Source organism: Ascidiella aspersa, chromosome 3, assembly GCF_963924565.1.
Source record: "Ascidiella aspersa chromosome 3, kaAscAspe10.2, whole genome shotgun sequence".
Classification (NCBI taxonomy): Eukaryota; Metazoa; Chordata; class Ascidiacea; order Phlebobranchia; family Ascidiidae; genus Ascidiella; species Ascidiella aspersa.
In genome coordinates, this window is record NC_139449.1 from 33131041 (window position 1) to 33149642 (window position 18602).

The window sequence follows — 18602 nt, forward strand, 5'->3', positions numbered from 1 at the left end:
TTTCACCCGATCCATTAAGAAATTAGTGCATTTTTAAGCAAAAAGGTCTACGACAATCAGGGCATCCAAAGGCAGAAAAGTCTGCCTTTTAGACCTTGAGGTCGTGGCAATGCACTAATTTGGACCTTTAGGTAAATTCCCGGCATTGATAGTTTAAAAATATTCGTTGAAAATTTACAAAAGATAACAAAATATGTAAGATAGGATTACTAACACTTGACCCACCTGAACCCAAACGCTAACCCGAATCCTAACCCAAATAATATGTGCATTAATTTAAAAATTATAGTAACGTTAGGAAAAAAGCCCAAACTCAGTGGGCATGAGATAGTTTATCGTCCATTGTATCAAGGATTGTTACGTCACAAATTGAGGTATTGGGACCTGAAGCAATATAATTATTAAATTAACGCACATTATTTGGGTTCGGGTCGGTCAAGTATTATTAAACTTATCTTCTTATGTACATTTGTTTATTCACATTAGTGCATTGTCCTAGACCTTAAAGTCTAAAAGTCGGACTTTTTGATCCTTTGGATGCACTAATTGTCTTAGACCTTTTTGCTTGAAACTGCACAAATTTATAATGGATTGGGTGTGCGTTTATGTTGCATATACGGGCGTTTGCATAATGTCGCATATACAGAAAAAAATCGCCGTATATGCGACCTAGCCAAATATCGGCAGTTTACTACACCACTTGATTAATGACGTCACGGTGATGATATGATATGACGTTCATAGGCGCCGAACTTTCGAAATTCCAGGGCGTTTTTTTTCAAACCATTACGAAATGCTTATTAATCCCTTGCACAACGTAACAGCCTTAACAGTGCCATCTTGTGGCTTTTGCAACCTTCTCACAACCAGTTGTTTTTTACAAAAAAGACTCCGCGGTCGGCGTTTGTAAAAAAAAGGTTTGGTGTCTGTCTGTGGCGATCTACTCTGCTCTTCATAAAGAAACGGCTCTCTGCGCTTGTGTCCTGTCTGTCGCTGAATATTTAAATTTCTCTTTAAAAGTAAAATTTATTAGACACTTAAACACACTGTTTCTGCCGATGGATAGTATCGCGCTTCACTCTAGAAACAACTGAATTTTCTTTTTTTTTAATTAACGAATAAAAACGCCAACGAATAAGAAAAGCCAAAAACACGATATTAAAAGTTACAGCATTTCTGATCTAGCAAACGTGTTTTGGCGTACTGCACTTCGGTTAATCCACTCGTCGATAATTGAACACATATTAATTTTGTCCACACGTTCCTTGTAAACGTTTAACATGCAGACGTGATTCAGCCGCTGTGGATCCATGGTTGAGCGAAGAAAAGTCTTTACCCTTCGAAGAACGCTGAACATTCGTTCCGCCTCGCAGCTTGTGCAGGGCAGAGTCAAATAAATTCGTAACAAGCACGATAAATTTGGCAGTAGAATAGATAAGGTGTTATCCTTCGCAAATATATCCTGAATGTTCTCCATTGAGCTACATTTTAAACATTTGCTTGCAGCTAAGGCCCGCATTTGCTCAATCTCGTATGACAGCGAATTTGATTTTACATCTTTCGAATAAAGCCTTTCTACATCTTCCACCGATGAAGGAAAACACTTTTGACATGGGACACCATTTCCAATTCCTTAGTAGGATAACGCGAAATTAAAGACGTACAACAATACGAAAGCACTTGCACATATAAAGACTTGTAATATTGTAAAGTAGTACTGCTGGCATCTGAATCAATTAGTCTTAATCGCGAACCAGAACGTCGTGGAAGTACTGGAAGTTCTATTCCAATCGAAACAGATACGGATTCACACGCGCGAAAGAACTCGCCAGCTGTTGTCTCAGCGCACATAGCAGAGATCATACAAATTACATTTTCTAGCAAAGACCGAAAGCGGCCAACCCGCATTGTCTGTTTCTGAACCTCAGTGTGCAGCGTATTAACAAGCATTAACAGTTTATGGAGAACACGTAACATAAAATAAGTAGTAAATTTCTCCATTGAGGCAAGGTGTGAGCGTGCCGCATTTCTCGTCGGTAAATCGACCTCGCTGTCATCACATACATTAACAAGCCAATTAAGGATAGTTTCATACTGCTCGAGAAATGCTTCTATAGCTGGGTAACGCAAAACCCAACGCGTTGGGCACATTGGCCGTAACGATTTTCCAATTGAGCCTTCACTTCCAAGAGAGAACTTTTGGAACATGGTTTTTCGCTTTGGAGATGACATAATAAAATTAACTACCGATGTCAACACAGATAGAGCATCCACACTTTCGCGAACAGATTTGAATGCGTCTTGAACCACTAAATTAAGCTGGTGCCCTGCGCAGTAAATGTAAAGCATTGATGGGTAAGCTTCTTTGAAACGTTGCTGCAGTCCGGTTATCCCACCTCGCATATTAGCTGCCCCATCGTACGACTGGCCTCGACAAAGAGTTCAGTCTAACCCGACAGCAATTAGACAAGATTTTATTGTTTGAAACAGTGTTGCCGAATCCGTTTTACCAGTTTCATATAATCCTATAAAGCACTCCTGCACTAAATAAAACTCATTCACAACGTACGCAAATGCAGATTTGTTCCTTCTTAGACACATCTGCAGTTTCATCAGCTATGATAATGAATAATCTAGCTCTGGAAATATATTTAACTACGTCTCGTTAAATGCGATGAGAAATCATTTTAAGCATTTCATTTTGTATATCATGACTTATCCACTTTAATTTTGTTGGGCGTTCCCGCCACGAACGCAGGTCTTCGCTTTGCTTTGCAACAAATTTTAAAAGTTGATGTAAATTTGAATTTGTATCGGTATGTCCTCTCAAAGCGATTCCCTGGCGAGCAAGTAGAGTGATGGAGGCAAAAATATTTTCCAAAGCCTTCCTATTTTGCACAAGCAATTTTGTACTCTTCAAAGAAATAAATCGCGCTGCCTCATCACGCTCACCATGTAACATTTTTGCCCGGTAACAATCAAGATGTAAAGCACTTTTATCGTGCTTAGCAATAGCATTTTTACCGTGAGCCCAGTCACTGAAGCCAGTCAACCAAACTGGATGCTTTTCAAGAAGGGTGTCTTTTGTTGTTGGTTGGACACGGTTGGCAACTGTTGCCCACTTGCAAACTGAGCAATAAGCTACATCCTTCGCTGCTTCATATTTCAACCACTGAGATTCGGTTTCCCAGCGTGGTAAATAGCGACGAGCCCCAGACAATTTTCCTGACAGACAACTAGTTCCCGGGATAATTTCATCTAGTTCTAGAGGAATGTTTGCTGTATCCGATGAGGTGGTTTTAGTTGGGGGATTACCAAGACCAGGTGTTGCGGAAACAGGACGAAAATATGACGAAATGGCACTCTGTTTTGCAATGTTGATCTTTCTTTTTTTCAAAGGATTCATTCCGCACTTTTTGTACTGAACTTTTTTAAAACAAATTCACAATCGTACTAAAGTAGCTACTAGTTATATGTGACTGGCTGACCTTCGATGAAATGCCTGTTTAGACTAAAATAGTTTTTTCTTTTTGACAAGTTGTAATGTTTACGTCACAAAAAAACAAATGTAGCTTAAGTTAAGTAATACTGCGTAGAGTTGACGAAGTTGACCCTAAAACTACTGCAATTAACCTAAATATTATGCTCAGTTGTGTTTTAATATTCGTCGAATACCGAGTGCGTCAGAGTGAGCCTATATAACAACGGCGAACTTTTCAACTTGACTTGCTTTTGCACACGAGGAACGGAAAATAAGGATTCCTGTGTTACAGTTGCACATAAAAACATTTAGGAAAATTTAACTTTTACTCGACAAGTGTTTTTAAGTTTTCTTATCGCAATGGGGCACTGTACGTCACAGCGTTTTTTTAAATACGACGTTTTATAAAAATAGGTTTTATATCTCTGCAGGTGCGACGACCTTATACTTTAAAAATGCGGACACCTATACTACAAGCTAGACAAGTTTCGATTACTTTTAGTGAACTGAAACTGTCCTATTTGCTGTATATTTTGCGCGACATATATTGTAGTAATATGAGACAAAATTCCCGGCGTTGTCCAGGTTTATATATTAAGTTTAATACTACGTCGCCGCCTCTTGCATTAAATGCTTATTTTAACTGGTGAACAAAATATCAGACAACATTAAGCGTTGGCCAAATAATCTTTAGAACGCATTATGTTTCCCATGTTTAAAACTCCTAAAATTAAATTATCGCCAATATCTGGTTGACAGCTATTTTTTTGTAAAAAAAGGAAGTTGTTTAACCTTTTGACGCTGTTTGCTCAAGCTTAAAACGTTATAACTTCGGGGCGACTTTTTAGTTTACAGTTTTGTTAAAAATAAAGCGCAATGTTTGGTATTATTTCAGAAACGGATCGAATTTAACTAAGTTGAGAATTTGAAACTCACTGGTTTGTGAAAACATTATGTTGGTTAAGTTAGAACTTTAAGCTTTTGTTTTGGTTAATGATCGTTAACATACAAACAAATGAATACTATGTAGTGTGAAGTCGATCAAACAAAAGCCGATAGCGCACTGCACTTGGCTGAGCATGTCACACTTACTACTAAAAAATGCCTTTTACTCTTTGTCTGGAATAAACCTCTAGCTTTTTATTATTTCTGAGCTCGCTACGGCACGCGATAAACCTTTTTTCCCCGGTTTTCGTAAGGTTTCTAGCGGCTTGCGAACATTAGAAACGATCGACTCCAGACTTACCAACAAATCTTGATAAATAGTTATTAATATTAAAGGTGATTTGCACACCATAATTCGGCATAAACTTAGTCAAATTTCAGGGCGTTTTGACGCCCTGCCAAAAATCCAGGACGTCTAAAAACGCTCTGCACACCCACGTCCGGCGCCTATGATGACGTCATATCTGTTAGGAGACTCGAAAACATTAAAATGGCCCACTAAAATATGTTTGAACGTTCTTCGGACGCCTTCCGCCACACAATATGTTAGGTAGAGAAATTCGCCCATATATGCGAAATTATGCGACCTACAGCCGCCAGTATATGCGACATAAACGCCCGTATATGCGACAACGGCTACCAACCCTTCTCTTTTATTTCGGGTAATTGGAACCGATATAATTTAATGTTTTACCACCAATTGTTGCACCTCATTGCACATAAGAGAGTGGCAAGAGAGTGGAAAGGGTGCATGTTATATTTTGTAGGGATGCAGGTCTAGTCTGTTGAAAAAAATTGGGCGCTGGTCTACAATCCAACCACCTTTATTTTAACAGTAATGAAACGAGTTGACAAAGTTGAAATTGCAAGTAAGTCATAAATATGTTAGAATTATTCTCATAATAATACTTGACCCACCCGAAGCGCTAACTCTCATCCTAACCCAAATATTGTAAACCAAATAAACCCATGGACGTAATTGTGGTAGGATTCTAGACCAGCGCCAAAAATCGCGGGTACACTTGCCAGACTTTCCATCGTGGGCCAGGCAAATAACTTCTTTCTAAACTTAATGAACTAAAATAGGACTAATAACACGAGTGGTACATTTAATCGTTAATCAAGAAAAAGCATTTGAAACTTATAAACATATTCATACTAAATTTAAAAACTGCTTACAAAACTAAAATTTCTTTTTCTTACCTTATTCGGGTTAGCCATCTTTGAAAACCTGCTTCAAATGACATTAACAACCGTGGGTTGGGATCGAATATATGTCGCGCACAACAAGTAAAACCTACGTCAGGCCATTGTGAATGCTCGCCTGATAAATAAATTCGAGCCAGAAAAAGGAACTTGCTGCAGTTTAGCTGAATAGCGTACATTTTCAGTTGTTGACGCTTCAGTTTTCAAATCGGGCTTTTTTTCTTAAGTTCACCGCTGTGCTTCGGTGACTGTTGACGAAGCGGGTGTGTGTTTTCATGTCTATCGAGCCAGTGAAGTGTGACGATAGTTATGCTTGACCGGTTTTGCGCCGATAAAATGTTTACGATAGCGATGTAAACCGCGCAGCGTTTGCGGCCGCTTGCGCGGTTTAGCTAAGTAACCGCACAGCGGCGCGTAAATAAATCTCAAAATTTTGCCGCGTATTGCCGCATACCGCGTGTGGCATGTGTGACATCTTGCTCCATATTGTTGCCGAGTCAAATCCCGGCTTTCAGATGAAGCAGGCTGGCCTGTGTGACGTCAACCAACGCCTGCCTGTGCGTGTTACGCATAATACCTTCTGACTAACTAACATTCTTAAATAAATAATATTAACCTATTGTTTTGATTTCATCTGTTTTCAACTTTTGTTTGCAATATTTTTCTGGCGCAATGTTTGCAACAACAATCAAGAAGGTAGGGCTGGTAGTGGCAATTTGTTGGAAAACCATTTTTAAACCAGTAATTCATGCGAGCAAATACGAATAATAAATCACAAGAATAATAAATCACAACTAACATATCTAAAAGCACACCTTGGTTTTGTAATTGAAACTGACATAGGCTACAATTGAAAATCGACATTTTAAAGTGTCTCTGCAAGGTAATTTTAACTTGGGATTTGGTATTAATGATAAGAAATATATTTAGTGTTTTAGATGTGCGTTTGTTTTGTGTCGCTCATTTTAAGATTTGCTGCATATCCAGTTTATTTGTAAATTTCTTACTTGTTTTGTAGTCAATAGTTCAAAATTAATGCTTATCAAAATTTCTTGTTTCTCGGCTTTTTATTGTATGTGTTTCATGGCTACCGGTACAGTTATTTTTTTGAAATAAATACAACGTCTCGCCTAAAATTCATTTGGAAGGTATTAAGCAACTACTGGAAATGCGAAAAAAGAGTACATTTACGCATTTTTGAGTGTCGTCGGAGGACCATTCAGTTTTCTTGAAAAAAGAGGACAAATTCTCCTAAAAGAGGACATATGGTAGGCATAAGCAAGCGCCCATAGATGGCAGCAGAGACTTGATTTCACAACTAAATTCTTTATATGAGAAGAATGAAGAAGCACGTTTGTGTCGCTCTATAGTGAGCACGGTTTCTCACCAGGTGGACATTAAGTATTACTTCAATGCGAATGATCCATTGGGAGAAGGTATTAACAAAGCTTTTTGACTTTTATACATGGCGATAAGCCTATAATACAGATGTGCGATAATTCGTATTTTTAGTTTCGGCACCTGGTAGCCGATGCTTAAAGTACGGCCGTACGATATACCAATAACGTCATTGCTAAATAAAAAAAAAACATTTTCTTAATTCAAACGCGCTAGTGCCATGTTAACAAGACCATCGTTTACAATTAGAGCAACGACGTTTGGTTGTCAAGTCAGTGATTCCCAAACTGTGTGCCGCGGCACACTAGTATGCCTCGAGAGATTGTGTGCCGTGTACCTTTTGGTAATTTCGGAAAATAAGTTATTTGTATTACCAATAGACAAAACACGTAAGCATTTTAGACTTAAATACGCACCATCCATTATAAATTAATAATATTGAGACATTTATATATAGTTTGTCTTGTGTTAAGGGCGATTAGAAAATTACTATATTGTTCAAATATTACTAGGCTATATTGTTGTAAAATTACTATATTGTTCTGAAAAGTGTGCTGTGAAATATTTAAAATTTGTTTAGTGTGCCGCGAGCCAAAAAAGTTTGGGAACCACTGCCTTAATTTTTTAAATGAATAGTTTCTAACAAATCTACCTTTATATATTTCAACAGGCGAACAGGGGAATGACCACCGTGCTAACTAACTCCACTAAATCGAAATTAAACAAATTGCCTTGATAATTTAAAGGACATATTGTCAGAATGATAAGTGTATACTACATTTGAAAAATCGGCATAGCTGTGTCTTCAATGTATCCACTTCACAACAGCGCAGGACAAACATGTCTCGCGAGTATGGCGTTTACATATAGTTGCACTATAATTCAAATAAAACCTAATATATCGCAGGAAAAGCGGATGCGTAAGCGATTGACTGGTCAGTTATAGGCCTCAAGATTCGGAAAAAGACGCCATAAAAACATTTTAGTCAAATTTCGATCCTGGTCACGTGAACCAAAACAAAATTGAGGGTTAAACGTTTTAAGTGCAGGAACCCATGCTACCTGTTCTCGGGATTGTGAATCGGATACATTTTTGATGCAGGGTGCCAGTCTTGCCACAGGCTGTCATCAGAAACGAACGTATATTCGGCAATTTGTGCGCAGCATTAAACGAAGACTTGGTTGAAATGTTTGGTGGTCGCGGCCGCACTGCGCAGCCAGGCTATATTGTTTGCTCAGCTGACCTAAAAGAACATTTATCTTGCCAAGTAACAAATCACCACACTACAATAACTCCACACACAGGTAACCAATAGAAAACATGAAACGGCCCAAAACCAACATGAGCATTAGGACTCTAGGATTATTACGAAACAATTAATTGATCGTTTACTTCCGGTGTGCTTGTTAAGAACTTGGTCAGGAGAATGTTGGCTTACAGGAGTTTACTGCTTTTCCACAGCTATGTATTACCTGAAGCAATATAACAAGTACGAGCTTTAGACTATATGTCTGCCTCAGCGCATTATATTAAAACATGTCTTTCGACTAAAACCCTATTTAATTTAATTTTTTTGGTAATTAGCGAGTCAGTGGCCAGTCGCTTTGAGGCTTACTATTTCCCATATTACTACTAATGCTGTTATGATTGATTGACTTAAGTAGGTATGTCTAATATTACTGACGCTATTTAATTTCAATAGCGATTTTTTTGGGAAAAAATACGGCCGGCCAATTCGATTCCAGTTACGGCATTTAGGCTACTATACACTTTCAAAGATGGTTGAAACTGAAACGTACAAAGACTGGCAGCCCCAGGCCCACCCAAAATCGGCCCATCACTAGTTTAATAGACCAACCGATGTTATCTATATTCTACAGATATCACCACATTTTGTCCATTTTGAGAGCATCACACCGTTAGCTCGTGACGTCAGTGCGTGTTTGTTACTTTACATCAGCTACGATGCGAAAATAATGCTAAAAAAACAACAATGAGCTACAATACTTTATGTTTAGCTTAGCCAGTTTGTATAATATGTTGTGTCAGCATGTCGTAAAGGTAACAAGTTTTAGTAGGCCACGTTTAAAGAATTTGTTATGCAGAGGAATGTTACGATATATGTGATGCTGATTTTGATGATTTCATTTTTCTGCACTGCTAAAAGAACGCCATTTTAACGTCGAAAGTAGCAAATGAGCTCAAATGTTTAGATTTAATAAACAAAATAAGTTTATGTATGCCTTTCCTAACGTATCTGTTGTCTTACGGATGCATCTTTGTCTGATGATTTCTAATCGTTCAGGTGAAAGCTTTTATTCAATCGTTAAAAGAGTAATTAAGGAACCAAATATGTTGGACTAAGGGTCAAAATAGACTGCATTGCTTAGCTCTACTTTGTATTGAAAACGAGAGTTTGGAAAAATAGACAACGATGAAGTTATCAACAGCTTTGCTATATGTAAAATCGAAGAACAATTTAATTGAATTTGTTTGATAAGTGAATAAAAAAATGTCATGGTAATTCTGGTTGAAACAATAAATAAAATAAAAATAGACCAATAGGCCTCTGACTGCTATACAGCCCCAGGTACATAAAAACCTTAATCCAGGCCTGTATCGGGTATCGGCTTTGATTCGATAATATCGGTCATCCGTACTCGAAGTAGCTGTGTTTAAGGTTCAACTAACAAATATAACAAGAGTTGTTTTGTTGTAACGAGATACTTAGCTTGTTGTAGGAGTTTGATATCCATGGCGATCTTTGGCGTTTTTTTTGTCGTCACCAGTGGTTTGATGCTTTTGCGTTGTGACGCAATAACTCCAACAAAGGAATGCTCGAACAAACCAGCGCACAGTCCAGTGACGTCATACCGATTGTTTGGACAAAGAACGCTCTATGACGTCGTAAGGGGGGATTTACCAGAAGCTAACAGCACAACGGGCTCAGGTAAAACATGATTTAGTTGAAAAGCCTACCACAGAGGCGGATTCAGTATTATTGTTCAAAAGAGGAATTACAGTTTTAGAAATGGCGTCGCAAGATTATTATCTGGCGTTATAAAACATATAAGCTTCATAAGCATGCTGTTCTCCTTCGAACTCTTGAGCAAATGTACAAAAAAGCCTATAATTTGAGATAACGGCGTTTGCGAAAAGCGCAAAACAAAATTTCTTTATTTGTTTTAAATTGACAAAACGTTTAAATTACAAAAAGGCGTATTGATTTGAGTACAAAAAATAGTATATTTGCACATTGCTCGTTATTACGGCATTTATTTATCTAGATGATTTTAATTAACTTTAGCGAACGTTTTAGGAGCAATTGGCCTTATTGTATAACACTGTATGGCTTTGCAGAAACCACGTACAGGCTGAAAAGTAAGCGTGATGTGCGACAATGCATACAGCACGTTCGTTCTCAAGTTAGAGACGTGCTAGCTATGGCTAGAAGAGTGTTTCCACTGGCAACGCATTAGTAAAATAGCGCAATTGAGCCTCTACAAGGTTACAGTAAAAACATGTGCACTTTGTATCCATAAAACATTTTTATTTGTAGAAATTATGCCAGCTCTCGTACGGTTCTAGTGATCTGCTCAAAGTAAACATTAATAATCCGATTCGACTCATAGGAAACTGTACAGCAGTCCACGTGTACGTTTTCGCGCGTCACGGCGCAAGATATCCGCACAAGGGCGCTGTCGGGCAGCAGCAAAAACTTTTCAAGATCGCGCGTGACGTTAACAAGACCGGTAGCGCCACCTTGTGTTCGAGCGAATTGCAGGTGAGAGTGAACAACACCAACTACAAGATTGCGCGGCCCTTGCTCACCTTTGTCCTCACTGTTTCTTAATAGATTTAATTTCTTTGTTTTTCATACTTTCTTTCATTGCTTCCGTTTACTATATCAGGCATTTTACTATCGGCGTTGACTTTATTCATAATTTAATTACTCAATACGCAAAATATCTTAATGAAAACCGACCTATAGTAACCTTAATGTAAAGCCGTAGCCACACCGCCACTTACCGGTTTGTTAAAAAAATCATTTAATTTGAATTTATTTGTCTGTGAATTATTTATCGGTACTTTTTTGTTGTTTATCCTTTTTTTTTCGCCTGCTTTTACCTATAATAAAAATAAGCCCCAAAATAAAAACAATGTTGAAAGTACTACAAAAGTAGTTTTTTTACTCAAAGTTTATATTAATTTATCGAATTCATAAAGTCGAATTTTAGTTTCTTATATTGTATTAAATGACAGTTTACAATGGCAGACACACCTTGTTTTAGTTACATAAATGAAATACAGGCTGAAGAGTCCAAGTTTGACTCGGGTTCGGGTATTCAACCGGCTTCGCGTTGACGGGTAGTAGTGATTTTAAAACGTTATACCTTTAGGCCATTAGAGACTGGAGTGTTTGGACGGATGAGTTCACCAATAAAAATCAGACCGAGTACGGCGACAGTGAAATAAGGGGAATTGCCCAACGACTAAAGCGGATGACACCAAGTTATTCAACGGGGATCCATCGCTTTACAGGTAAGTTTTGCTCCCCTTAAAAATAAAGGTCATTATATAGTGTTTTAGACACATTTTGCCGTTTTCGCAACGTAGTTTATTTTACGGAATAAACATTTATATGTACAAAGTGGAGTAAATTTCCTTTTAATCGATTTTTACGAATATCAAGTCAGGTTACGATTTTAGTCACATTTAATTCGAATAGGAACTATATAATAGGACGCAAGTGCGATTATTAGGAAAATATTTAAGTTCTAATAAATTAAGCTATATTAGTATATTGTTCGGCATGTGAATTTGTGTGTTGCTAAAGATTTTTGTTTATATGAAGGACAGCGTTATCACAGGATAATTCCGCAAAGGAAAACCTAGGTTCGAAAAGAAATAATATATATACATGATTTCACTGAAGTCCTACCCAAGCAACATCATTTTCTCATAGAACAATTCATGCACGCGTTGTTTTGATTGATCAGGTTTAAGCACAGACTACCAAAGGACCAAGGCATCCATGCGAGTTTTCGCCGAAGAAGTTCTGAGGGAAGGCGATTTGCCAAGAGCTGATTTGAAGGTTTGCGTAAACTTTTTTGTCACAATATATTTCTAACCTTGGAAACAGTACTTCGGGTCGGCCGTGCACTTTAAAAATTGCCTCAGTGTGAATGTTGTAAACCATAAATAATAATTTACTTACTCAAATTAGCAATATTAAAGCATTTGTAATTAAACGATAAAATGTAGCACTAACATTACTTTCAAGTCGATCAATGCTGTATATAAAACAATCTGATGAAAAACGATATAAAGGTAAGGGTATCATAAAACTAGGTATAGGTAAAGAACCGCGAGTGGCCACCGCTGCTTAACACACTTCATTATATTCGTATTAGCTATGTGTGATTTGTGCAATTCGCCTAGCGTAAGTTTTCCACAAGTGGTTGCTAGAGAAAACGACACGCTGCTTCTCTTCTACGAACATTGCAAAAAGTTTTCAACGGTCTCTAAACACAGAAAACGCAATACCTGAAGTTTTTGTCAGGTAAGTATACTAGGCTAAACCACTGAACCAGTTTGTCAACGTTAATCCATTATCACGAGGTTCCACCAACGTGAAGTAAAAAACTGTTTGTTCCACGGCACTTCTAAGAAAACGTTAAAATCAATATGTTTCACCTAAATTTATCTTTGTGTAAAACCTCTGTTCATTTAAAACGGTTCGAAAATCCATAAAACTGCTTTACGAGTTCCTAAACCTAACAGTTGAGTTACAGCTTTATTGTGACGTAACAGGACCGGTGTTCCGCCAACTGGTGACGTCAGTCGGCCGAAGGTTGGGACTTCTCCGTGGCTATTTAAACCCGTACAAGGTGTTTAAAATGTACAAGGAGGGCTGCTACCTGGAGCAATGGGTGACCGGAGAGAACGGAGCCTGGTGTTTTCCATTTTCTGCCAAGGATTTGAAAGGCAAGTCGCAATACGTAATCAAAAGATGTTTGTTGATATGGAATTCGCAATAGATTTCCAAGCCGTAAATGTGTGGATAATGGGGCAACGTTACAAACCATACGAAATTTGGTCGTTGTAAACATTTGCAATGCTTGTCTGAACTTGTACGGCACAAGGACACCTTTCAAGTCGGTAGAGAAACTTTGGGCAAATCGCATTTTATTTTACAAATATGATGACTAAGCTGAGAACCATCGAGTGGGAAAGGTTGCTGCAAAGTGAAATCCCCGAGAACTAAAAAGGCAAGTCGCAATATGTAATCAATAGATATTTGATGTTGTGTAAGTCGCAATAGATTTATGAGCCGTAATAAGTGTGGATAATTGGGTCAACGTTACAAACCACACGAAATACGGACTTTGGTTTTAAACAAGCGATTCCCAAGCCCAACCTTTTATGTCTCGTGGTCCCCTTTCATGGGCTCTCAACACTTTGTAGCCCCCTGTTCATGTTTTACCAAAATATATCATGGTACGTCACATTGGAGGTCTCCAGAGTCATAATAAAACACAAATCTAAGTGTAACTAGCTTATAATTAAGATATTATGTGTTTGTGGCCCACAAAAGACTGCTCCGTTGTTCCTAGGTTGGCCAGCGCAACGGATGAAAAACGTTTCTCTAAACATTCACAACGCTTGGCTAAACTTGTACTGCATCATGACAACTGTTAATGTGGTCGAAAATGTTAAGCAAATGGCACATAAAAGTAATTAATTTACAAATTTAATAATTAAGTTCAAAATGCCCTTGAACACGGCTCTTATGCAAAAAAAAAAAAATCAATAATTGTGCGCATTTGGTACAACAATGGCATACGTCAAATAGAATGCATTTTTAAGTATTGGTTTAAAAAAAACGTTTAATGTTGACTAACGTGTATGCTCCTGGCATGCAGAAAACAACTTAAGCTGATCATATTCACCATGCTGTAGTTGCGATCAACCTTGGAAGGTTCGCGACTGTTCAGTTAATTTTCGTAAACGTCATACCTTCGTTGTTGGTCCTATCAGGCGTGTTAAGTTTATAACACACAAATTTTATCACATCGATTAAAAGCATTCCAATGAACAGAAACGGTTAAATTGCTTCAACAAGACAAAAAAGGTCTGGTTAATACAAAAAGAACCACATGCTATACGTTACTGCTGTCAACATTTGATTAGCAGTAAAGATTAATAAAAAAGTAGCTGGAAAATATCAAAAAACGCATTAGTTCGCTCTCATTTAAATAAAACCCTAAACGAATGACTGCTTGCGCGAGGGATATTTTCAGTAGCAAAAACTTCCATATTTCAACTTTTTGTTCCCAAAAAATGATAGGACATAAACCTTTCAACAAACTGTCCCACTGACATTGTCAGCCACCATAGCATTTGGGATAATAAGCGACACAACTGCATCAAAAGTGACGTTCCTTGAAACCGCGACAATGCTTGCATTCATAACCCGATTCTTCCGTGGTAACTGGCAGCTTTGGATTACGCCTCCGACTTGCGAGAATACTGGCGGAGGAGAACCACAATGACGTCACTCGCAAGCAGAGCTGCGAAGTCGCCGAGGAAATCGTCAGCACTTTTAGTTCCGTCAGCTTAAATGGCCCTGGGTTCGAACCAGCCAATGGGAACCTTTCGATTCAGTCACTTGACTGGTGTTCTGTCGACGGCAGCCAATCTCGGAATCTACGAAGTAAAGTTAAACTATACAGTGTCCCACAATTAAGAGCAGGGACGCCATAGCGATTTCAGGACAAGGAGGGCGACTTTTTGGTAAGGGCAACATAGACCGCAATTGGGGGTTCCGGGGGTTCCATAGATTTTTTTGGGTGTTAGCTTTGTGGTGATTGGTCGTTGGCTCCTTTATCTATTTGCTTTGTATTTTTATCCGCTTCAAAGTGTATACTTCTCAACCGTTTTAAACTCGACAAAAACATAAAACACGCATTAATTTAGCTTCAACTTAACAATTAGGTGGTTTCTTATGCAGGAAGGAGAAGAACTGACAGCTTCTAACTTTGCGAGGAAGGTAGTAAAGAGAAAATTCAAAATAAGCCACTTGATTCCCAGCGCTGGCAATATAATTCTGGTACTGTACAGATGTCAGGGAATCAATTCAAGATCACGCCATTCCTTAATGAAAGGCTGATCGCCCTTTGCGGCTGCGCCCAAGATCAAATGTGCGACCTTGAAGTGGTCCTGAATGGCTACAGCGTTTTCGTTCGTAGGTCTACAAAATGAGTGTAATTTCGATCGGATTGTGGAAACTAGTGGTGGCAATTTTTAACTATGAAACGAAAATTATTACATTCATTATTACTTTTGTACCAATGAAAAATACACACACTTGAGTGTGTTAACAATTGTGATCCAGCCCTTCTAAATAAGCTGCTTTTGACCAACGAACGAATGCTTTTGTTGTACTTTTTTAGGCATAAACCAAAAAACAACAAACTTCCCACAGAAACGAAACCTTGAGTGACTGAGGTATCTTGAAATATTGTGATCTCACGAGGAAGTTTGACACTGATTGCACCCAACCTTCGAAAGGCATCGCGGTAGGCGTAGTCGCATCTCTTGAAACCATTTCCTAGTTTTATTTACAGATTTTAAGTATCTGCTTACAAAAAAGTCAAAGTTTTACAGAAATATTTGCCTACTTCAACAGCTAGTTTAAAAGTTTTGATGAAACATCCAGTAAAAAAATTGTATAGTTTTATTTTTTACAAATAATATTTCGGTCAAATAAGTATTCTCACACAAATCTGTACGAAGTTCAGTGAGAAAATTATGTCACACATTTTACAGACTCTTAGGAAAAGAGGAACTACCGCAAGACTTTTTTAGGCTAGTCACTTGTCAAATTTTATTTTTTGTTACAGAATATGTGTAACATCCCGATTTTTGGAGGGGGACAACACTGACACATTCGCGCCATACAATTTAGGCTTAGTAGGATGCTAAAAATGATCATACCCTGATGATGAAATATCAAATTATTATAATACAGTAAAACCAAGCTGCTGAGTTTACTAACAGCACGTTTGCAAACTTTACAATCGTGGGCTCATATGGAACTACTCAGCCGTTAAATTACAATTTACTCGGCCGCTGCCACTCATAGATAACTTACAACGATGTCTGCGATTCTCTTGCTAAAATTTCCACGTCAATATTTTTGTACAACAAGGCAATGCATACACACAATCAACAAAACTACTAAGGTGCATTACAGTTAACCGAACTTGGTTCTATTACAGTTAAACATAGGGGGAGCCTACCATTCTTGAGAAAAAAATGAGTGCAACGTAGTTAATTGATCTATAACTTGAGATTTTAATTTCTAAACTACATTTAACATTTCTACATTAAAGTGTCCGAAGAAGTATAAACATCGGAAATCAATCCTGGTTTTCGACATAATATTTTGTTTTAATTTAAAAACACATTTTAATGTGCCCCTTTTAATAATAAAAGTTAATCTTAATAACGTGGTAAGCGGTAATTAAAAGTTTTTTTTATTGAAACTTTTATTTGAATTTTGCAACAATTTTTCCAAAAAAATATTAATGTAATATCTTTGTTTTTTCCTTAAGTAGTTTAGCTCTTTGTCTTTTTAAAACTTCTGCCTGAATTCAAACTAAACCCTGATTTTAAACTATTATTACTTAAGCAACAAAATCAAACAATTTTTTCACTCATTTTCTAATTTGTATTTTAACAAAGATTTGAAATCAAACAACAAAAAAACAATTTGACTTTTTACAACTTTGTTCAACATAAAATAAGATATTTAAAACCAATTGTTACTTTGCTTGATTTGCAATTGAACAGACTTGAAGCCTTTTACAAAAAAATATTGACCATTTTAATTTTTTGTAAAAAACAACAAAAGTTAAAAATATAAGTTTTACTACTTCACATTATTTGTTCACTTTCCAAGTTTTGTTTTGCTTTTTCTCAAATTGTTTTCAGTTAATTCAATCGATTTCTTCTTTTCTTCTTCACTTGAACAATCCTCGGCTTTCTTGTAAGCTTCCAGAGCTCGCTCGAAATATTTCACCGCATCAGTGAACCGCGAGGTTTCCCAACACACAGAACCGAGGTTGTGTAAACAGATTGCGTAAACCCAATGCTTGGAAGCTTCGATGCCGAAAGTTTTTTCGAGTGAAGAAATTGCCTTTTTCAAACTTCGCTCCCGACTTTCCAGATCGTCGATCAAATCTTCGCTCACTTCGATGTTATACAAACACCAAGCCAAGTTTAAAACCCGAAACTTTTCTTCAACATTTTTATTTGTCTCGATCTTCATCTGCAGGACACGCATCAGTGGAAGCACGTGATCGCGCACAATGGGCTTCATTGTGACGTCACTTTCAATCATCTGTTCATTTGTCTCCATCAACTCCAGAGCACAAAACTCAATTCCCTCAACTGCTTTCTTCGGATTCTCGTCATTTGCGGAAATAATTGAAGATATTTGGAAAAATAAAACCGATTCTAAATATTTATTCTCTTTTCTCAGATTGATTCCAAGTTTCCGAAATTCTCTCGCTGTTCGTTCCACTTGACCTTGTATGAGCTGTTGAAGGTCAACCGCGACTCGATTCGCTTCTTCATACTTTTCTGTTCGCACCAAGGTCACATATTGTTGGACAAGGTCGAGCACAGATTTATCTCCGTCTGAATTTATAAAACATAGTTGCCATTTTTTTCTCCAATAATTTTTATTACAATAAACTAAATCTGGAAACAAAAAAAAAATAAAAAAAAAAAATTTGAAAAAATTCGACTTGGACAAAATATCAACATTTAAAGCTTATATAAAGTTGCATAAAGGTTCTCGCTTGAAGCTTTAGATTTAATATTTTTGTTTCAAAGACATTTTACTGAACATTATTAATAATAACTCATTACTGTAATTATATTTCAATCAGCAAAAATTGTAAACTTATAAAGTTACTAAAATATTAATTCTCGATAGTAAATCTGTCACCAATTTAGATTATTCAATATACTTTTAATATTATTCTAAAATTTATTTAATAACATTCTTGTAAAATCCTACATCTATGTTCAAACCAAAACATCTAGGTTCAAATAATCTAGAATGAAAACTATAAAAAATTTAATCACCGCATACCACAAGTATTTTTTTATTAAAAGGGCTCAAACAAACATCTACATTTTGTTACTTTTACGAATTAATAAGTGAGTTAAATGTTTAAAACTAAAAAAATTATGCATTTGTCAAAACCTTATTTTATTAAAAAGAATGTGTTTATTCAATATATTTTCAACAAATTTATGAAGGTTGGCTGGTCTAAGCATAGAATACTAATTACATAGAAGGCTCACTGGGTCTCGTCACGCATGAGTAACACTGACACGATTTGTTAAAAACACAGGTTTCGGCCAAGGCTGCCACTCCTAGTGGTTTTCCACTAGATTTAGTGGTTTTTGAAATAATCTAGTGGTTTTTATAATCTTGAAATGGAGTAATAAACTTTAGGTTATTTCCCGGCTTCCATTGTTAAAAAGGGTAAA

At 37.1% G+C, this 18602-nt stretch overlaps 2 protein-coding genes and 1 pseudogene across 2 annotated transcripts in view; all 3 read right to left on the reverse strand.

Moving 5' to 3' along the window:
• The window catches only part of LOC146162578 (uncharacterized), a 46537-nt gene that overhangs the window by 16651 nt on the left and 11284 nt on the right, over positions 1–18602 (reverse strand). The gene's annotated exons all lie outside the window — the stretch shown is intronic.
• LOC146162579 (zinc finger MYM-type protein 1-like) lies at positions 1576–3406 on the reverse strand (annotated as a pseudogene).
• Positions 16987–17952, reverse strand: LOC146162580 (uncharacterized). Its single transcript, XM_083383547.1, has 2 exons — positions 17946–17952; positions 16987–17738 (listed from the first exon to the last, which is right to left on the reverse strand). Exons 1-2 carry the CDS (start codon positions 17950–17952, stop codon positions 16987–16989), a joined length of 759 nt encoding a protein of 252 aa, XP_083239673.1.